Source organism: Amblyomma americanum, chromosome 6, assembly GCF_052857255.1.
Source record: "Amblyomma americanum isolate KBUSLIRL-KWMA chromosome 6, ASM5285725v1, whole genome shotgun sequence".
NCBI classification, from domain to species: Eukaryota; Metazoa; Arthropoda; class Arachnida; order Ixodida; family Ixodidae; genus Amblyomma; species Amblyomma americanum.
In genome coordinates this window covers 61,350,572-61,371,718 of record NC_135502.1, presented here as the reverse complement: position 1 = coordinate 61,371,718, position 21,147 = coordinate 61,350,572, and the positions used below count along the sequence as shown (strand labels likewise).

Below are 21,147 nucleotides of genomic sequence, written 5' to 3'. Positions count from 1 at the left end.
GAGCGACATCCCTCTGGACAGCGGATGCAGTCCCCTGACCATCGGGATCTCCTTCTCCCGGCGGGGCGGTCTGTTACGTCTCGCCTACGACGCGCAATATAGCCGGCGCGGATGCAACGGATGCCGCGGCTTCGTTCATCGCTGCCGCAACGCCTCCCGCCAAGCGCGTCCAGGCAGGTTTCAGTGCCACGTGTCGTCGTGCGTGCGTGTGTGTGTGTGTGTGTGCAATGTTTTGCCCACGCTTGTCAAAGCGCGGCAGCCGGGGAGAGGAGCTCCCCAACTGGGAGGCGAGGAGGTCTGACCGGCGCCGGCCTGGCGGACGCGCCCGTCACGTCTGGACATGTTCAAGCGTCGCCGTATCGGACGCCTCTTCCCAAGCCGTTCCTTCTTGCCCTCGACTCCGAGGGTATAAAAGACAGCTGCGCCGGACGCCAAGGGGAGACTTCGATTCCTTCCTTCGAGTAACGTGGTCGCCCTGACCGGCTGCTCTTTTGCGATGCCAGAATAAACAAGTTGTTCTGTTGCCAGTCGACTCATCCTTTGCCGGGACCTTCGGATGTTTCCAGCTTTGCCCCAGGCCGCCAGGCCAACGCTACCCTTGAGGCTTGCAACCCAAATGCAACAGGGGTAGTCCCCTCCCTGCTTCGCCACGCCGCCCCTTGCATTGTCACTATATAGCAGGCTCATGAGAATGGGCCGACGCCATTGGCTGGAAGGGAATCCTTTGACGCGCAAAAGCCGCTTATTTCAGTGAAGGAAGAAAGAGGTGCCGTAGTGGAGGGCTCCGGAATAATTAAGATAATAATAATAATAACAATAGGTTTTTTGGGGAAAGGAAATGGCGCAGTATCTGTCTCATATATCGTTGGACACCTGAACCGCGCCGTAAGGGAAGGGATAAAGGAGGGAGTGAAAGAAGAAAGGAAGAAGAGGTGCCGTAGTGGAGGGCTCCGGAATAATTTCGACCACCTGGGGATCTTTAACGTGCACTGACATCGCACAGCACACGGGCGCCTTAGCGTTTTTCCTCCATAAAGACGCAGCCGCCGCGGTCGGGTTCGAACCCGGGAACTCCGGATCAGTAGTCGAGCGCCCTAACCACTGATACACCGCGGCGGGTTAATTAAGATCCCCAGGTGGTCGAAAGTATTCTGAAGCCCTCCGCTACAGCACCTCTTTCTTCTTTCATTCCCTCCTTTATCCCTTCCCTTACGGCGCGGTTCAGGTGTCCAACGATATATGAGACAGATACTGCGCTATTTCCTTCCCCCAAAACCAATTATTATTATTATTATTATTATTATTATTATTATTATTATTATTATTATTATTATTATTATTAGAAGTCTCGGCATGCGGCTTGAGAGTCGTTGGGTATAGTTCGAATTTGCACGTCCCCGTACTGGCGATTTGATATGTACCGGATGGCGAGGGCTAACGCTTAGTAGGTCCGTGCAAAAAAAAAAAGGAGCATCTACGCTGCGAAAATTTGAAATTTTACATATTTTCGAGCCGCCTATGATCACTAAGGTGAGTTTTAGGTGAAACCAGTGGTCAGTGGTTGATGTCAGTCCCACGGCAGCTCGATCTCCCACACGTGATCAAGCGGCTCCCGTAGGAGATTGAGTGGCTGTGCCACTGTTCTGGCAATAGCTATTACAAGCTACCTATGTTGTGCTTGCGTCTGCTAGCACAAAAGGCTAAACAAGAAATGAATGAATGAAAAAAATGTATTTAAGAAGAGGATGGGCTGTGCCCCATTCATAACAAGGAATGAATGAAGAGCGATATTTTGGTCCCTCCGTTCTTGGATGAATTTTTACCGCCCACAATACAGAAATCGACTTTATTTATTTATTTATTTACTTACTTACTTATTTATCTGTTTATTTATTTATTTGTTTGTTTGTTTATTTATTTGGGGGGTAACTGAGCGTGTACATTGCACTCAAAATTAAGCGCACCAAAACTGCAGTCAGAGAGAGGGAAAAAGAAACTTTATCTTCCAGGAACTTGGCTACCTGCATTGTGACTAGCTAAAACTGCGGTGAAATTGAACAGATTTCGCTTAAAAAAAAACCGTTGCGAGAGGTGCCTGTTTAAAAGAGCCGCCAAGCGAGGAATATCGATACAAAGAGTTCGTGACTAGATATACCTTTTGCAAGTTCACTGAAGTACATGTACGCTAGCGCTAGAGCGGTATTATTTAGAACTATGGCGGCGAGCTCTCATTTTCTTTTGCTTTTTTTACGGAGCATTTTGTAGGGTTCCGTCGATTTTATTGCCTGTGGCGCCGCATCGTAGGTACTCGAGGTATTATTCAAAATGGCTGCGAGTTTTGTTTAGAGTGATTATTACGCTCTTGCAGAAAATCTTTTGGAGTTGTTGGTGTGTGCAAAACCCAGAAGAGAGATTTGTCATGGTAAGTTCGAAATTTTTGAAATATGGTACTCCACTTATTCGGGAAACGGCTGCTTTGAAGCCGGTAATACTTTGCAGCAGGCGAACATGGAAAACTGAAAAGCAGTGTATGAGCAAACAAATTATCTGTTGCAGTACCTTAATACGCGCAAATTAATTCTCCCTCACACCCATTACTGATCTGCGATCAGCACAAGTTTGCATTGAACAAACGGCAGTCCGTCTCGATGCTTATCTGAACGATCGTCTCATCTACTCCGAAGTGTCGAAAGCAGTCAGTTGTAACATGCCTGTGCGGCCTTGAACCTGTGAAACTAATTTACTACTTGCTGCATCAAAAAGTGTGGAAGCTTGACGTATGCGCGTCCATTGTCGCTGCTGTTGACAGCGCGCTTCTGTTTTCGTGCAGCGCATGCTTTAGGCGCGCGCTCGAGCGCAGCATGGACTACGTGTCTTTCGGCGCAAAATCCAGAACGGGGCTAGATGCTTTAATCGCGCCACTAAGATTGCGCGCAGGCGTCGCGTTAGCGCCATTTATCGTTTCAGCCACCTGTTTTGGAGCCCCTGCTTCAGTCGATAGAAATCCAGCATGTGTGAACAGACAGCTGTCGCGGTTGAACTTGCTTTAACGTCGGTCTTCCTAATTCGTCAGCATGCTCGGAAGAAGTTCAGCAGTCCATATGTTTCCCCGTTGGCATGCCGTTTTGAAGTTTAGCCTGCAGACCGCAGCGGCAACAGTTCACGACAGGATTGCTTACATTCCTTCATTTGTTTGTTGCGCAGAACGTTCGCCCACCGCTGGCTCTCTTGTGGCCTGCACAGCTCTGTTTCTGCTATGTCAGAGCAGTATAGCAGCGACGAAGATGCCTGGTAAACATCTCCCATCTTGCTGTTTTCAGAGTGCCCGAGTCGCTGATGCCTGTCGTTGCCAGTAATTTTGCGTGCGCATTTGCATGTATGTGTTTCTGGGGTTCGTTCCCTCTTGTGATGAACATAGAAAGCGTACCTTTCTCTCGGCCTACCACTTGCACAGAATTGATATCTCTTAATTGTTGCCGTAATACGAACGTTTGGTAGCCTAGACCACAGCATCCTGACTGCAGCTCACTAGAAATGCGTTCAAGAAAACATGCTGGCCATATTTTTCAGCACCCATTTCACTACCAACTATTTCAGCAACCAACCAGCAACCTGGAAAGAATAACAGCAACATGCTGCAGGTTGTCACATTGTCATATATGAATGTCACACACGTCATTACCCTGTTATCATTGTTTTAACGGATTCAGAAAGACTGCAGGCCCACTAGATGGTAGTAAGTGCAAGCAGGCTTGTCTGCACTCCGTTTCATACATAGCAGGCAACTCTGCGGGGACTTCGAAGTAATGTGTCTGCAAAACTGTATTACTCCGCTAGGCATTCTTCATTCTTCTCAAAACTTCGGAGAGTGGTTGAAAACAAAGGTATATAATGAAGTGGTAGCATTAAAAAATCATGGTCGAAGAAGTGAGGCGCTCGGTGCTCGGGCCCTCTGACTATAATTCTTCTTGAGTGTGAACTGCCTTTTAGGCACTCGTTGAGAGAGTGATTCATCATACCGGCAGCATATCATACCACCACATGTGAGTCTTACTCCTCTAAGTCTCTAAAATGCGCAAGTCCTCTAAAGTATGACAAAAGGTAAAACGAAGTTCAGGATGTGCCAGTCATGGCACTTGAAGGGTCTCTGAAAGGGACTCTCAATAAAAGTGCGGTATTCCTGGGGTGTTCAAGGACGCCGCTTCACAAATATCCTCCAGCAAGAATTTTTTTAATGCCTTTTGTAGAAGCTGAGTTATCTGTAGTCAAAATTTGAGTTTCAGCATCTCTTGGCCTTCCCCTCTCCTCTCGTCACTTTTTGCACATTCTGAGGGATGCCACAAGTTCTTGCCGCCTCGCGAGTCCGGTGTGCGAGGGCAGCTTGTGCCGTTGCACTCAAGGAGGAAGGTTTCCCAAGCCTCTTTATTGGGCATGGTGTGGGGAAGGAAGTGGGAACTGTCGTTGCTCGTCTACTGGTCCCAACACAGGAATTCCCAGGGAGGGGACAGAGCTTCCTGACCCGCCAGATCGACGCTGCTGACTGGCCGCGGCTATGCTAGCTGCATAACACCTGAAAGAATCTAGTCAGTAACCATCTCTGAACAGAATTACACAGGACAGTGCGACGTAGGAGGAGGGCGCGAGCATAAAAAAGTCCCTTGCCAGAAAGTACTCTCCAACTTTCACGCTCGATTTTGGGCTCTGTGCTGCACGTAGAAGTGTATTATTTGGCTTAGGTGTTCATGACAAGAGAATGTAGGGATTGAGCAAGCTTATGTACTCTTCTTAGAAGGTGTTTTATAGCCTCTTTAAGGTTTGTCGCAACGAAATATGCCTGTGTTTGCTTTGGTTATATGGCAAACTTCTTTTCGGGTGCAGACTTCGCCTGCGCGAACAGGCGCTTTAGCTTTGTCAGCGTTGACTGCTGTGTATGAAACGGAGTAGGAGCACTTGAGTGGTATGCTGCGAGAGAAGCAGTGTGAAATCTTAATGCAGCTGCTTTGTTCCCGGCACTGTGCTTGTGCTTTTGTTGTCTGTTCAGCTGTGCGGCAGCACTTGGGTGCAAGAACTTCCTGTGAAAATCACTACCTGCTTTAAAATATCTGATCTTTTGCTCCATCAACCACAACTCAAGCTTGTTACATGTGTGGTTTCTTTTTTAATTTAGCTATTTCTTTTTGCATGTTGAGCTGTAGCTATTATTTGGTTGTTTTTTGGTGCCACTTTTTAAAAATCATACAATAATAGCAAAACAGCAGCCAAATTAAGCTAGGAGGGCTAGGATGCTAGAAAAAGTATGTTAGCAGGAATATCTTCGTACATTACTGTCGATATTCCTTGGCCGGTTTCTGATTGCAGGAAAACCAATTTGACCAGGTATTCAATGGCCGAAGTGTACATATTCATTTTTCCAATGTGTTACGGTAGTCCTTCTTCAGTGCGCACAATACAGGGGCTGGTGTCTTGCATGTTTTGTCTTTGGCTAGTATTTTCACCGCAGACCATATTGTTGCGTCTATTCTTTTCTGCAAAGACTCCCAATTTTTAGCATACTGTTTTATCAGTTTTTTTTTAATCGCTCTTAAGTTATTTTCAGTACTGGTCAACTTGCATGTTTAAAATTAACCGCGCTTTCATATTTTTGTCATTGCCAGAACGAAGCATTAGAATTTTAATAAAAAACACCAGACTAGCTTCTGGGATAAAGGCGAACCTTTGTTATTTCTAAGTATTGAAATAAATGACCTGGCAAATCTCTGCGTTATTCTTCCAGACCTTCAGATTACTGCTAGGTCTCAGCGTTTTTCGGTTCACCTTATTGCGACTAAATTGGTCTCTTGCACATGCACAGCATCTGCAATGGAGAAGTGGGCGCCCGCAGCAGCCACAAGCGCAAGGAGATTCACAATGAGGTGGAAAGGAGGAGGAAGGACAAGATCAACATTGGCATCCTGCGCCTTGGGGAGCTGCTGCCCGATAAGGATCCCAGGAAGCAGGTGTGGAAGGAGCTAGTGCATTGACCGCTCTGTCTATGCATTGTCATTAAAGGATAGAGACATTAAAATTTTTGTAGAATGAAATCTGTAAAAAAAACTTCGTGTTTCGAATGATGCGTAAGACAGTAAACCTGAATCACCGCGTGAAAGTCGCCTACTCTCAGTACCTTACTTATAATTTAATCGTTTCTTCCGTGCAGTTTCGACTTCTGTTTCAGCAGACAAAAGAGGGTTGCAATATTACATGTGAACACCAGATCATGTGAGGCATACAAAAACTGCAGTGTAATAGCTCTTTGTTCACTTGGTGCCATTCCGGCTTCCGGTGATCTTTAGCGTAAGAGTTTGAATGAATTAAAACACCAAATCAGTGGTTATATTACATGTTTTGTATGCCACACGTGATCTTTTTCTCACTTGTGACGTCGGAACCATCGTCTGGCAACTGAAACTGAAACTACTGAGGAAAAAATTCAATTACAAATTATTTATTGAATTCTGCATGTTGATCCATATTTACTAATGCCGTACGCAACATTCCAGATCAAAAACACTTTTAAAAAAATTTGTTGTCTCCACTCCTTTAAGGAATAGAGACACCAAATTTTTCATTGGGATTTTTACTTTTCAAAGGCATAGGACATTAGTGAACATGGATTACCATGTGAAATTTACCTTCACTTAGTAAATAATATGTAGTTGAATTCCTTCTTCCGTCCTGTTTCAGTTTCTGTTTTCAGCTGCCAAATGGTGACTGTGGTGCAACAAGTATGATATTGTGTGAGACGCACGAAAACAGCAATATAACAGCTCTTTGTTCAGTTTCTGTCATTCCGACTTCTGGAGCGGTTTAACACAAGAGCTAAAGTGAATTAAAACAACAAAGCAGCAATTATGTTGCATCTTTTGTACGTGATCTCGTACCAACTTGTGACCTCACAGTCATCCTTCATCTGCTACAACCAAAACTGAAACTGCAGGGTAAAAAAATTCAATTGCAAATTATTTACTGAGCGCTGGCAAATTCACCATGGGGATCCATGTTTACTGATGTCCTATGCATAATTCCAAAGCGAAAACACAGTACAAAAATATTGTTGTCTCAACCTCTTTAAAGCCACACTTCAATGTTATCACTGACACAAGTGCAGGTAACCTAGACCGGTAGCTGATGTCAGGCAAGTGTGTTTTGATATTGATTACAGGGACCATTTATAATAAGATTGGTACAAATGCTTCAGGGCGTGTAATGTGGGGCACATAGCGTGGGGCATGTAACATGGGGAATATGGCTGTCACTCTGCGAGTGCATGCTAAGACTGCAAGGCAGAGCATGTTGCTGCTTGACATGGGGGCACAACAACAAATGGGAGCATTAAATGACAAAAAGGCCAGTGGTTCTTTCAGATCAAGCATGATGCACCCTCAAGCACGTTGTTCCCAGCAACCCCGCTACACTGGCGGGGTGAAGTCCCTGTTGCAGTGGCTGCATTTCAATGGAGACTAAATGCAAGAGATGCGTATGTGCTGTGCAGTGTTGGTGAATGGTAAAGGTCCCCAAGTGGTCAAAATTATTTCATGGCCATGTACTGCAGTGTCTCTCATAGCCCATGAGCAGCTTTGGTACGTTAAACTGCACATATCATGCCATTAGAATGTTGACTTGCTTGTTACAAAAGCGACATAAAAAAAAAACAGTTTAGCAGCACACAGGAATGCAGTGTTTGTGACACGAGACGCCTCAAATATAGATAAGTGCTACTTTCATCTATTGCAGATGTAGCTAACTGCATCGGAAAAAATCAAAAAGGCCACCCTAGTAACAGCATGAAAACCAGGAACATTTTTTGAGCTCTTGTATTCTGGTTCCTGCTGTCATTATATATATGTTGTGCCGACTATTTTTGGTAGGGAGTGGGTTGAGTGACTAGTCTAATTGCACTAGTGATGTATAATTTTGGGCTAGTTGGTACCCGGCATTGCAGAGGTTTGTAGGCCAACAGCCTTGAAGTCATGGCAAAAGCACGTGCATCTTATCATAAATATTAGTTTTAACTTGTTTTGCACACCCAAAGCAGTGACGAAATACCTTTTCATCATCATTCACTTTGACACCGCACAGCCTTGTATATATACTTCCGTCAACACAATGGCCTGAGAACCTGTGACAGATAGTACCTGTTGTAAGGCCTGACACACACAGGTGAAATTAGGCGGTGTCCTTTTCGTGTTGTGATCCATCCTGCACTGCTTCAGTCAAGCGCGCTTTAAAATGCGTGTAAATTTAATAAGGTGCATCTCCATGAAACGCACAAAAGAATGTTCTTTGAAAATGACATGAAAGCGTTGATATCAGATCTGGCTGGACAGTCCAAAGGGGTGGGAACACTAATTTATGCTTCAGCTGGATCTTTATAATTCATTTTATGTGCTTGCAAGCGTTGACGTCACCAAGTATGGCTAATAGGCTGTGCAGTATATCGTTTGAAGCATTCAAAATCAACTGGCATGAACTGTCAGACCTTTCAAAACTGGCATCATGGTGGCTCTTCATGCATAGTGTAACACATTTGTGTGTTCACATGCGCTCTTGAAAGGACAAAATTGTAGCCTATGGCTACACATGGCACAGCCCATGGTTTGCTGGCTGACTTGACCTGCAGCATGTGAAATACTTTTTGTTTGCATTGCAGGCTCCTCATTGTTCTCATGAATAAAACTCTGTAGAAGGAATTCTGTTAACCCAATTACCTTGCTGCGTACTGGCACGTATGATACTTGTTACATGTTAGACAGTCACAAAAGACTGTCCTCCAGCACTGCTAGTTGCTCATGTGCTTTTTTTTTTTTAGTTTACAGAGTCTTCATTTTGGACAAATGCTTGTGGCCCGACTGCTAGCAAGCATTTATTAGACGCTGGTGCTTACTACACTCGTTTGTTTTTGTTGCAGAGCAAGAATGGGATCCTTGAGCGTGCTTCGGATTACATAACATACTTGAAGGACATGAACGAGAAGCTGGTGATGGACAAGGTCACCAATGTGGAAGGCAAGCTGCCACTTCAGCCATTCTTCCTGGCATCTAAAAGCAAAGCCTAAATTGCACCTAGCAGTGCTTCATTTGCAAGGGGAATTTACCAGGTTGGAGCACCTTGTTTGGAAGGCTGGGATTTTGGAACCTATCTATATTTTTTATCTTTCCTTAAACGAATGGCAAAAGTAAGTGCCTGTTCGACAGTTAGGCATTTTCCAAGGCTCTGATGTCTGATGTTATTACAAACAAGAGGAATCGAGAACAGGTTGTCGAAAATCATCAACGCTCAAGTGATCTACTAGCATGACATTACAAACATCATTTGTTTTTTGTCATGTGAGCTTAATCACTGGCCCATGCCCATGCTGTTAGCTAAGCCGAAGAATTTCTCAAACCAAGCAGGTTTCTTTTGATAATAATAAAACCCATACAATGCTCTCCCATTATGGTTTCTATAATGTCATGGACAATGGCAGGAATGCTTCTGGAGTATGAGAAGCTGGTGGCATGTTTGTTGAAAAAAGTTGTCTTAATGTGCATGCACAGTAGTGAGCAATCAGGTGGAGACTGTAAACTCCACTGTCTCAAAATGAACAGATGATGTTCTAAATTTCCTTTAATGTTAATTTCAAGCATTACCAATGCTAGCAGACACAGCAGAATATGGTTCATTTTTGTGTATGCATTCACGCGCATTCACACTTCGTAGAATAGAAAAATAATTGACACTTGCAAATTAATATATTGACCTGTTGCCTGTCGTGATGGTAACAGGGTATGATTTTATTGAAAACATTAACATTCCAGCTTAAAAAGTGGGTAAATTAAAGTGGGTGGTGAGTTTTACACCCATGTCACACGGACAATCTCAAAGCCCATTCAGTCATTGGCCATAGAAACTTTCGAGGTTCATCCAGATCCGTCACTGCCACACGGTGTTTCAGTGATCATTGAATAGTGAGCATGTGATCTGACAGATTGTGCTAGGTGCAGCAACATGAGCAGAAAGACTGTATGTAGTTTGCAGGAGCAGTGTATGAAACAGACGTCCTGGTAGATCATAAAGTTGTACATCCAGGCATCGAGGGCAGCATAGTTGGCTTTCGTGAAGCTGTGGCTTTCAGAGATAATGAAAGCAAAATTAACATACCGCCAGTAAAGACAAGTAAAAGAAGACTAAAATACAGGTGGCTTAAAAGCAGAATGGAAAAATTACATGAACCATTACAGAAGTCAAAGTAACACATTCTGGAATGCAGTAAGAAAAAAAGCTTAGAATGGCAAGGGATCAAATATGAGTAAACAATTTTTAAAAAGTGCGAATTAAAACAGCCACTTATATTCTTATATTTACTAGGCAAGATGGCACTTGCTGCTGCTTCGATTTCCATTTATTAAAAATGCATAGTAAAGCAGTAAAACACAAGTCACCTACTGAAGTAAGACCTAACTTTAATTGAAAGTCATTCAGGAAAAGCTATTTAAATACATCAGCAGCAATTTTCATGGTCGCGTAGTTTCGTGAACATGTGTGACGCCTACACACGCACGCACATGCACAACACGGGCGCATGCACAACAAAAGCGCTATCGACTTGTTTGCATTTCAGTCTGCTGAGCTTTTATTTTGAGTGGTGATTTTTATTCTGAGTTTTATATCTTGTGTTTTCAACGTATGGTTATTGCAAGGCTATTCTCAAGGGCCCTTGAGATCCCACTGGCCATTTGTGAGCCTCCAGTTAGTCGATCCCTGTCGTGTTCACGGTTCATTGAAAATCACCTTGTGGCACCGCTGATCCCCATTGAGCTCAATGACAGTAGTTTCAATGGACATTGAAGCTGCCCATTTGACAGTGGTATTACTTGTTGTTATGACTGACAGTGAATTCAACTTGTATTGTTGGCATTTTCTTTTCTTATTTTCAACAGCAACTGTGTTTGCCAGCCTGCGCAAGCAGATAAAGGAGTTGGAAGAACTGAACGCTAACTATGCGAGGCTGCTCACCACTGCGGGCATCCCCCTGTCAAGCGGTCCTGAAGAGATATGGGACCACAAACCTAAAAAGTACTCCCTGAAGCACCTTCCCGACAAGCAACGTGCCTTACTTGCCTGTACCGAGGTGAAGACGGTTCTTCAGCCGTGCCAGCATCACAGCACTGGCGCCACGGCACCGTCAAAGCCTGCCGAGCCTGTGGCTTCAAAAGTGCCGCAGCAAGCACCCGTGTCAGCTGCACCACCACCTCCTGCAAGCAGCACCCGTGATGCAACACCTGGGTGCACTTTGGTAACTCAGGCTCTTCCATCGGCACCAGTCATGTCCACAGCCCAGCCTTCAGCAGTCACTGTATTCCAGCAACAGCACCCACTGACTGCCGTCACACCCGCAGCCACAGCAGGGGTGGCCACTGCAACAGGTGCTGGCGGAGTTGTCTCGCAGCCCATCCTGGTGATCAACGACCAGGGAGTCCCAGTGTTGCAGAATGTGGTGACCTTCCAGAACACATCAATCATCCTTAATCCACAGGGGCATGCTATGGGAGCACGTGCGCCCGGATCAATGGTCTCCTTCGCGGGGCCCGACATGCTGCCTCAGATGCACTTGGCAGCGGGGCAGAGCGCCGATGACTTTGCCCACTCAGCTCTGGGTGGCCTGATGCAGTGCGACCCCAAGCTGAAGGAGGCCAAGCTCTGCGGCGTGCAGCACAACGCGGCGACATTCCTCTCGGGCACCGGCATGATGATGAACCAGCCCCTCCTCTCCCTTGGCGCTGGGACCACGGTGATTGCGGGACAGACGGCACCGGCACCGCAGGTTCCCTCCGCCTTCTTGCTTCCGTCGGGACAGATAATTCCTGTGGTGACGCAGCCACAAGTGGTCAGCGCTCCGGTGCCATCGGCACACCCTCTCGGGAGCCAGGTAGCAGCAAATGTGGCAGCAGCTGTGAGCAGCTGCAGCACTTCTCTCGGGAAGGTGGTGCCGTGTGATGGAGCGCAGAGTTATATGTGCAGGGAACATGCATCGGCCACTGCACAGAACAAAGCGCTGGCACCAGCACCTTCATCTGGTGGTTCTTCTACAGTCTCTGCGTCGGCTCAACATGGAGGCTGCAGAAAGCAGCATCATACCTGCCCGCAGCACTCATCTCCGTCTTCATCAAAGTGTGTTGCTGTGCCAGACAGTTCAAAGGCCAAGCCGCTTTGTTCCCACTCAGCATCAAAGCAACCGCTCTGTTCCATCAGGCCCAAGCCAACTCCACAAACTCCAGATTCTAGTCAGGCTAAGCCTACGTGCACTCGTAAAGGAGGCGGCAAAAAGCTGACAACGAGGCCGTCTCCAGAGGTGCCAGCCAAGAAGCCACGCACAGACGTGCTGCGGTCGGACGAGGAGAGTATCACACATGGCTCGACTTGTTCGTCTACTACAGCCACCGTTTCAGCCCAAGGCACGGAGGGTGTGAGCAGTACAAGCAACAAGGAGGTTTCGCCACTTGCTGCAGACATCCTTGCACAAGCAACAGAGTCAATCTTTTCGTGTGGTGGTGTAGAAGCAACAGGGATAAACCAGGCACCCCAATCTGGAAGCAAGGGCCGATCTTCCGCCAGCTCTAATGACCAGGGCTCTGCTCCTGCTGTTTCCATTTCAACCTCTGGTGAGACTACAAGTGCGCAAGCAGCAACCGTGACAACTGCTGCTGCTTCACCACCCAGCACTTCAGTTGCTGTCACGCAAAGCCAGTGTTCGAGCGCCTCGGTGCTCGCGGAAGCGGTTTGCAGCACAGATGCTGTTGCAGCCAACAGCAGCAGTGTTGAAGAGGCTTCTAAGATGAAAGATGTCTTTGAGAACGAGAGGCCTACTCAGATGGATGCAGAGACAACATCTACTAGCCAAGTGTCGACCGAAAATGGTGGACAGTCGGTATCAGCAAATGAAGGATCGGATGACGTCCAGCCACCCGACAGTGATCGTAATGAACTTCCTAATCTCAGTTTGCACTCCATAGTGATGGAAGAAAATATTGACATATCTCCAAGTGTAAGTTCAACAACCTTTACTGAGACTTACGTTTCAGTTGGAGCCAATAACAGTGGCCACAACACACCTCAAGGTTCTACTAAAATCACCGACTGCGCTGCATCTTTGCTTTGCCAACTTACGCCACCCAGTAGCAAGAGCAGCGAAGACAACAGCAAAGCTTTTGTGTCTAGTACTGACAGTTTGGCATCAGACCAGGAGCTGCCCCTTATACTGAGCATTCCTGAAGATGATGGGCACGGTTCACTCAACAGCAACTCGAACCCAGGTCTCTCTTTCCCATCACTGTCACCTGGTGATCAGCTGGAACACGAACTAGGAAACAGTACTGCCAAGACGGTCGAAAGCACTAGCAGCCTTTCACAGTTCGTTTTAACCCCGCCAACACCTCACCTCCCAGCCAGCGGAACGCAAGCATCGGTCACGTCAAGTCTGAACAAAAAGAAGGAGTCAGCAGAGAGGAGCACATATTCCTATGTCGACTCCCAGAGCTTCTCAACACACAGAAATCATTCGGAAGAGCTGCATGCTGTAGGGAACTCTGGCAGCAAGCAGGACTGCCACGTTGCTGCTCGATCTCCACAGCTTCACAGCGTGCCTCCCGCAAAACTGCACACAGAGGTGTCATGCCACAGTTTCGTTTCAAATGCACAGCCGGCGCTCTCGATGCACAGCAGAGGCCCGCAGTTTTCAGCTGCACCTGCAGTAACTGCGCCAATCCAAACGCAAACCACTTCACTTCCTGGGTTCAGCACAGCACAAGGCTTCGCTGCCTCCAAGGACCCTGAATCTCTGTCCATGCTAGACAACAGTGGCAAGCCACCACCTTCGCCATGTCGAATGGTGCGTGATTCAGGGCGGTGCACCACTCCAAGCAAGAGTCTGTCATCCCAGTTTCCCATGTCGATAAACCCATACATGACAACCACGTCGTTTCCTTTTCCTCGACCTGATCAGTACACCCCTTGCACAAGAACACCTACTCCACAGAGTAACACGCAGGTTAGCAGTAACACTGCTTTGTCGTGCTATTCTGCAGAAGCATTGATTGGGGCTCAGAACTTCTTGCCATCTTCGTACCGACTTACACCTCCTTCATGCGCCCAGGTGCCCACCACTCAGAGGTCATCTTGCCAGCAGTCGTCACGTCCTCAAATCTCCTATTCAGCGGAAAGTCTAATTCAATCCCAGGCTAGCAATCCAAAGAAGGACCTCCAAGGAAGTACCAAGGAGCCTGGCTTCTCAAATCATCCTGGGTTTGCAAACAGGCTTTCCTATCAACCCCAAACAAGCACGCAGCATTCAGTTGGACACTCACATCAACGACAGCTTCCAACAAGCACATCCCAGCAGAGCCACCTTCCCACTACAAGCGTGTCAGTGGCAGACAACCGGTCGCAGGCACTGCCCGTGTCAACGGCCATGCCTCCTCAACCTGCCACTGTACACAGTAGCTACAACAACATGCAGCGCAGTCTGGCAGCTGCTACGCCATCTCGGTACCCCATCCACTCTTACCACCCAGCAAAGGAGGATTTCCCCATGCTTCCTTCGGCACCATTGCACACTCCACCACTGCACACCATGGCAACGCACATGTCGCAGTCCTCATCATCTCGCAATCATCATGCGCAGCCCGAGGCAACCTCGAATCAAAACATGTTCCAGCACCAAAACTACCCTTACCCCAACTTTTCACTGGGCCACCGAAGCCCCAGTTTTGGTCCCTGTGCTTCACGGCCTGAAGTCCCAATGACAAGTCGAGCACCAGCTAGCTGCTTGCAGGCCACATCTCCTAGGCAGTCCCACCACTTCGGAATGCAGGTTCCCACTTCCCAGCAGCAGGGATGCTTGTTTCCAAGCGCCTCTGCAGCGCCCATTTTACCTCTGACGACAGAGTTTGGGCCCCAATGCTCGGGTCCTCTTGCACCACCCGCCCCTCCAGTCTTTGGGAACCTCTCACAACACTGTGCACAAGCGCCGCACCTTGTGAACAACCTGATTCCTGGTCCGTTCGGAACCACTGGAAACACCATTTGTGGCACCTCGCTGCCCCCTCCCAGTGCAGAAGTTGAAAAGCAGAGTGGTCGTCGGGAAAAGCAGGGTGTCCATCTGACCTCCGAGGCTGGGTGTCCCGAGACAGAAAAGCAGCAGACCAAGTCAAAATCCAAAAAGAGCAAGCCCTCAAACACCTCTTCACACACTCCTGTTTCAAGCATCTCTTACTTCCCAGACTTCAGAAATGAATCTCACAACCACGCATTGATCACGTTACCACCTCCGCCAGCACCTTCGCAAAAACTACCTCACGCTCCTTCCCTTTCATCGACCTCTACATTAACATCGTCAACATCGCCTTGGCCACATCAGCAGCAGCAGCAGTTGCAGCAGCAAGTCCCACAACCGCCACACTCAAAGCCCAGCCACAGTGGTGTTGAGGTTGACCGTGGTGCCAACATTAGTAGTGCTGCTTACAACCCACTGTTCAGGCCTCAGTCCCAGCAGAACAGCTTCAACCTCAACCTGAATGGGCCGGGCGTACCAACTCCCCACTCATCCGCAGCAGCTACTCCATTCTCACACCACCACAGTTCGCTGCATAGAAACGAGCAGCACAGCAGTGCAGCAACTTCAGCGTCATCATCATCAGTTGCATCCGTGGCATCCATGACGTCCGGGCCCAGCATTTCTGCAGCTGCCCAAGTGGCAGCACCCTACGCAAACTGTGCAGCAGTTGCACCATCACAGCACGTGCCCAACTTCAACCTAAGCAACATCTTTCCTGACATCGGTTCCTCTGTGGAGCAGGGAAGAGCCAGTGCGGCACCCCCACCCCCACCATCGACGCACTTTTACCCATCGAGTCGCGTGCTGCACAACTCCTTTAACCACATCCTGCCGCCGCCTCCACCACCACCACCAACTCACAACAACTTTGTGCACTCGGGCCACCATGCACCCTCTTTCTCCAATGTCATCCCTCCACTCACCTTTCCTATGCACGAACACTAGACCCTCGCTCATGCTGTAAAATAGGGCAGTTCAGAGAGGTGCCTCTGCAGGCAAAGCGCCATCTCGGTGGTACTTTGGGCAGCTTCGGGGTGATTTCATTGCCGGGCACACATATTGGTGCTCTTGTACTTATGCTTGAAAGTTTTGTCTTTCGCGTGAAAGTTGTGTGACTTTTTGCCTTTGTATTGTTTCTGTTGAAGGCGTCTTTTTGTGTATTATTTATTTCTTGTCCTTGTCCCGCGTGAGGTTGACTTTACATTAGATTTGTTCCATGTTAAAAGAAATGTTAATGGTTTTTACCTGCCTGATATTGCAAGGACTCTATCCTTGGATATTCAAAATGTCAAGCAAAGCAGGTGTGTGTCTGATGCTGGCTGGGCACTTGTCTCCAACAGCCATGTCTTTTGAGCACACAAATCTGCTCACTTATTTGCTCAACTGGCTTCATTGAATCTAAGCTGCATCTGCTCATGGTGCTGTTGGGAACCTCTGAGAGATATGGTTTCAAAAAGCATTTCTTTCTGCACTGCACGGTTCACGTTGAACTTTTGAAACTGCAGCGTCAGCACGGAGTCTGTAATATAATGTAGGCACTACCCGCTGCAGTGGCGCAGTGGTTAGGGTGCTCGGCTGCTGAGCCCGAGGACACGGGATCAATCACAGCCGCTTTCAATGGAGGCGAAACGCAGAATTTGTTAACGTGCTTTGTGTTGTCAGTGCACATCTAAGAACCCCAGGTGGTTGAAATTAATCCTCAGCCCTCAATACAGTGCCTCTTCTTCTCTTCCCTCTGCCTTTCTTTCACAGCCTGGTTGAAGCATCCACTGAAAAGTGAGGCACTTACTGCATCTTTCCTTTCCTCAAAGCCAGTTCTCAGTGTAGGCACTTCACTGAGTATTTAATGCAAATCTGTAGGTAGAAGCTTGTAATGCACTAGTGTTTTTTTTTTAATTGGTTTCTCAATTTGATGAGCATATGTTAATACAGTGGACTCGCAGCAAATCAAACTCAATTCGAACTTTGGTTTATTCGAACTTGCACATTGGTCGTATGAAAATCGGGTGGGTCGAAGCAAACTTCCGGTCTTTTTCAAGTTCAGATTGACTTGAGTCAACTGAAGAATAATGGCGTGTTGTGTGTTACCCAGAAACTAGGATCAGATTCGGAATTTTATTAGTGGTCTTCAGTGCAGCTACAAAAAGTAAATTTAGAAAATTTGTTAGAATAAGCAAATTTGGCAGTGCAAGCTATCTTTTTTTGTTTGCTTTATAGTGGAGCAGGCATCCTTCCGACTCATGCTACAGATATTACATTGGCAAGCTGTTGATCTACACAACGGCAGCGCGATTCCGCGCACATTTCTTGTTTTCCGTTAAACATATTTTCCTTGCAGTAGTCTACATTCGCCTTGTACCTTTTTGCCATTCTGTGACACGTTCTGCACTTTCATCTTGCATTAACTAGGCATAGAGAAAGCAGGAAGATGGGATTCTTGACAGCCCAAAACAAAATGAACAAGGGTCAAGGGGAAGTCTCACTCTGTTAGCTAACGTTTCAGCAATCGGGCACTTAGTATTTAATGCAAATATATTGGCAGAAGAGGTTTCTAATGCACCAGTGTTTATTTTTTTCTTGGTTTCTCAATTTGGTGAGCATATGTTCATCGGACAAAGCCCCTTGCTCGTTTTGTTTTCTGTTGTTTACATGGAAGGTTGCTTATTGAGTGGCTACAGACGTCGTACTAAATGTATTTTTCGCATGTCATGGCTATGATCACCTAAAACCTCGAACATAGAATGGTCATTCTTCCAAAGCTTTCATTTCTTTTTTGATGGCAAGTATTGTGTTTCACTGGGGGTTTTAGCACATTGCATGTATTTCCTGATTTCTTCACTTTTCGTTTTGGAAAGAAACCCTTATACAAGCAGAGGCCATATTCTAATGAGATGACCTTTGAAAACACTTTTACTCTTAGTCCTTCTATCCCATTGCTTTAGCCAGTGCACCAGAAGTGATGAGCTCTCACTATTGCTTCACTGTGCGGCCATTACTACCCTAAGCTACTTGTTACTACTCAAAGTTATTAACTCAAGGCCATCTCCAGGGTGAGTTTGCTTGATGATGAATTTGACATGCGTCAGAAAGAAAAGAAATTGGGAGTTCCTGTTTGCATCCTGTTATTTTAGTCGTGACCAAAAAAGAAAAAAAGAGACATTGCTAAATACGGCCCAGGTTTTCTCTGATGTTCAGTGTTGGGGTTGCGAATCTGTGCAGAAAGAAGCAGGACTGTAGACTTTGTGCACCTTCCTTTTCTTTATGTTGTGTGGCAGCTAAATTCTCCAATGTTGTGTACAGACTTCAATCGTAGCATCATCCCAACATGTTTATCGGTGTTTGCTGCCATGCTTTTTTTTTTTGTTGCCTATTTGACGAAAATTATTCTCAACATCAGCGGCGCACCATTCAGTAACAGAATGCAATTGCAGAACTGCAGCTTAGATGTGTCAGACACATGCACCAAATGAGAAACGTTCTCTACACTTCCAATAGTAATTGTCTGTAATAGTGATATGCAGGGAAAAAAATTGTGTGGGTGGAGTTTGGCTAAAGTGTATTGTGAAACTGAAAAGTAGGAGGTGCTATTGTCTGATGTGAGCGCCATAAAAGGTGCTGATCTCCTAAGCTTAAGTGGTTCACTTTTGAACTTGCTACCACTTTATAGAACCTGTGTGGTTCTTGCATAGAAATGACCTTGGTGTTAAGGTGCAAGATATGGTCATTCTGTAGGTGCAAAAAGAAATGTGAGCTGTCTTCCACCGCTACGTGGAAAGGCCTGTGGATCTAGTCATTGCATCCATCTGTCCAGCTGATCACACTCAATTTGTCATTTCCATTTTGCACTGTAGATACCTTTTTGCCAGTGTTTGTTTCCAACATTTCCAAATGGTAGCCTGACTGCACAAAACCCTTTACTTTCCGATGTATAAAGCTGCCACTCCCTTTTTTCTTTCCCTTCCGGTCACATCACATCTTTACCATGCAGCTTTTATATAACGTAAGCTTGTTACACAGAATGGATGTATGTAGTGAGTTGTGCTATGATACGCCACATCATGTTTTGCACTCATTGTGTAGGTTATTGCTGTTGGCATTTCACTGTGGTGCACAGAGGCAGTGTACAGTCCGGTCGCTGTGCTTTAGAAGAAAATTTTACTCGCTGTATGGATCACACAGTGTTGTTTTTCTTTGTGTTGCAGTCGCTTTGCTCGACTTTGCGTGTAAATAAGCTTGGTGTAACAGTGTTTCTACCGGTTTTAAGGTGAACAGTGCTGTACATATGTTGAACATTGTGCATCATGTGAACTGTTTGTCGTCTAAAGTTCCAAGCGTATCTTATATGCTCAAACTGTCGTGCATGGCAAAATAAGAGGCACAGAATTGAATGCTTTTGTAGATTGTGTTGGGGGCCTGTGTTTGGTGTGCTTCTTTTGACACATCTGTGGGTGTTGTGCACTGTGAGTTGATAAGCATCCTTGGTGATGAAAACGAGTGCTTTGCAATAAGTTTTGTTTTGCAACTCCATCATAGCATCAAGAACACCTGTCCTTGCCGATGTACGTACTTCATTGAATATGTACAGGAATGTTTTTTGCCATCATGAAATCAGTGTCTGTAAAATGTGGCTCTATATATTTTAGAACACAATAAAAGACGTTTGTAATCTGGCTACACGATACTCAAAACAAATGGTCACTTGTTTTTTCTATGTAAGCAGTAAAAGAATTTAGTAATCTGGTCGCGCAATGCATGCTCAAAGCAAGTGGTGCGCTCGAGAACATTATGTCTTATGGGGCGCACGAAAACAATGATATTTTAGCTTCTTCATTTCATGTCTTTCGGGCTGTTGCAGCAGGCTGTCATCCGTAAGGGTACTAATGAACTAAATGAAGCGATGGCTATATTGCAGTTGCAATGTCTCGCGCAATGCGAATTTCACTGGCGTCATTGGCAGCATATCCCATTGGAACGGAAACGGCACGAAAGAAAAAAATTGTCCCTCGATTTACCTATTTAAGCTAGTTGCCATTGTTCAGGGGCATTGAAGTGGACTGACTGCATGGAAATGTGACAGCATTCACTTAAACGTCTACTGCCGGACATCATTTTCTTCAGCAATTTCAGCCACCCACTTCAGATGCATTTAATTTTGCCAAGCCATTCCAAGTTATTTTCAATTTTGCTGAGTCATTAGTCCGGCCTCTCCATCCTCTTCTTTTCAAGCGAAGTGGATTCTCTACCTTCGCAGGTGGAGGCTTCATCCATACGTAACGGCTTTTTTGCTAATTTATCTAGTGCTAGTGCACTAAAAATTAGGTTATTTATTGGGCGAATGCGAATTCTGCATGACGATTCATGTGTACTAATGTCTTGCAGAAAATTTAAACTGTAAAGATGCAAATCCAACAATATTTGTGGACGACCACAATCTGTTAGCACAGTGCAGCTCAGTAGTCCAGCGTTCGTAAGTGCAAAACTGAGCTTCATCAGCTTCGTCTTCCTTCTCATTCGTCGGCGCTGGCCGCTGGGGCATCAGACCCCAACTGTCTGCCTTGCACAACGACGAAAACGTACCCAAAAAATTTTATGCCCATACTTCTTTAAAAGCACCTGCATTCACCAGTTTTTATTGCTGCACGTCACTGGACTGGAACAATGGCTTGCCACGTTAACACCAGTACACCACAAATCCTCGCAGAACTGCGCGTTTATTAATTGTTCGCTGATATTAGAGTTTTAAAACATGCACCACGTTTGTGCACACTGGGCAACGTTTTCCTTGACTGCTGAATGCTGTCCTCTATGCAATGTGACCAACGGAATTTCGCGCGTAGCTGCAAATGGTGAACGCAATAGAGCACACACCGCAGAAGGCGCGCCCAGTGTGAGATGTCCGTGGTCGAAAAGCAAACAGATGACTTAAGTGCATGAACCGCGCTTTGTGCGTTGGTAGGGAGCAAGTCGTCGACGTTCCTTGTATTTCGGTTCTGCCGGCGTTTTTCCGGGGAAAAGGC

The 21,147-nt window shown here is 46.3% G+C and overlaps 1 protein-coding gene across 1 annotated transcript; it reads left to right on the top strand.

The window, feature by feature from the left end:
* Positions 1 to 2,293: 2,293 nt before the first annotated feature.
* On the top strand, positions 2,294 to 19,809 carry LOC144093602 (uncharacterized). Its single transcript, XM_077627160.1, has 5 exons — positions 2,294 to 2,422; positions 3,205 to 3,291; positions 5,852 to 5,996; positions 8,948 to 9,044; positions 10,959 to 19,809. Exons 2-5 carry the CDS (start codon positions 3,257 to 3,259, stop codon positions 16,073 to 16,075), a joined length of 5,394 nt encoding a protein of 1,797 aa, XP_077483286.1. The 5' UTR covers positions 2,294 to 2,422; positions 3,205 to 3,256; the 3' UTR covers positions 16,076 to 19,809.
* The last annotated feature ends 1,338 nt before the right edge of the window (positions 19,810 to 21,147 follow it).

Coding starts and splice junctions, on each gene's coding strand:
- LOC144093602 (XM_077627160.1), top strand. CDS start 3,257: ATGTCAGAGCAGTATAGCAGCGACGAAGATGCCTG. Junction 3,292..5,851: donor AGCAGCGACGAAGATGCCTG/GTAAACATCTCC, acceptor GCACATGCACAG/CATCTGCAATGGAGAAGTGG. Junction 9,045..10,958: donor CAAGGTCACCAATGTGGAAG/GCAAGCTGCCAC, acceptor TATTTTCAACAG/CAACTGTGTTTGCCAGCCTG.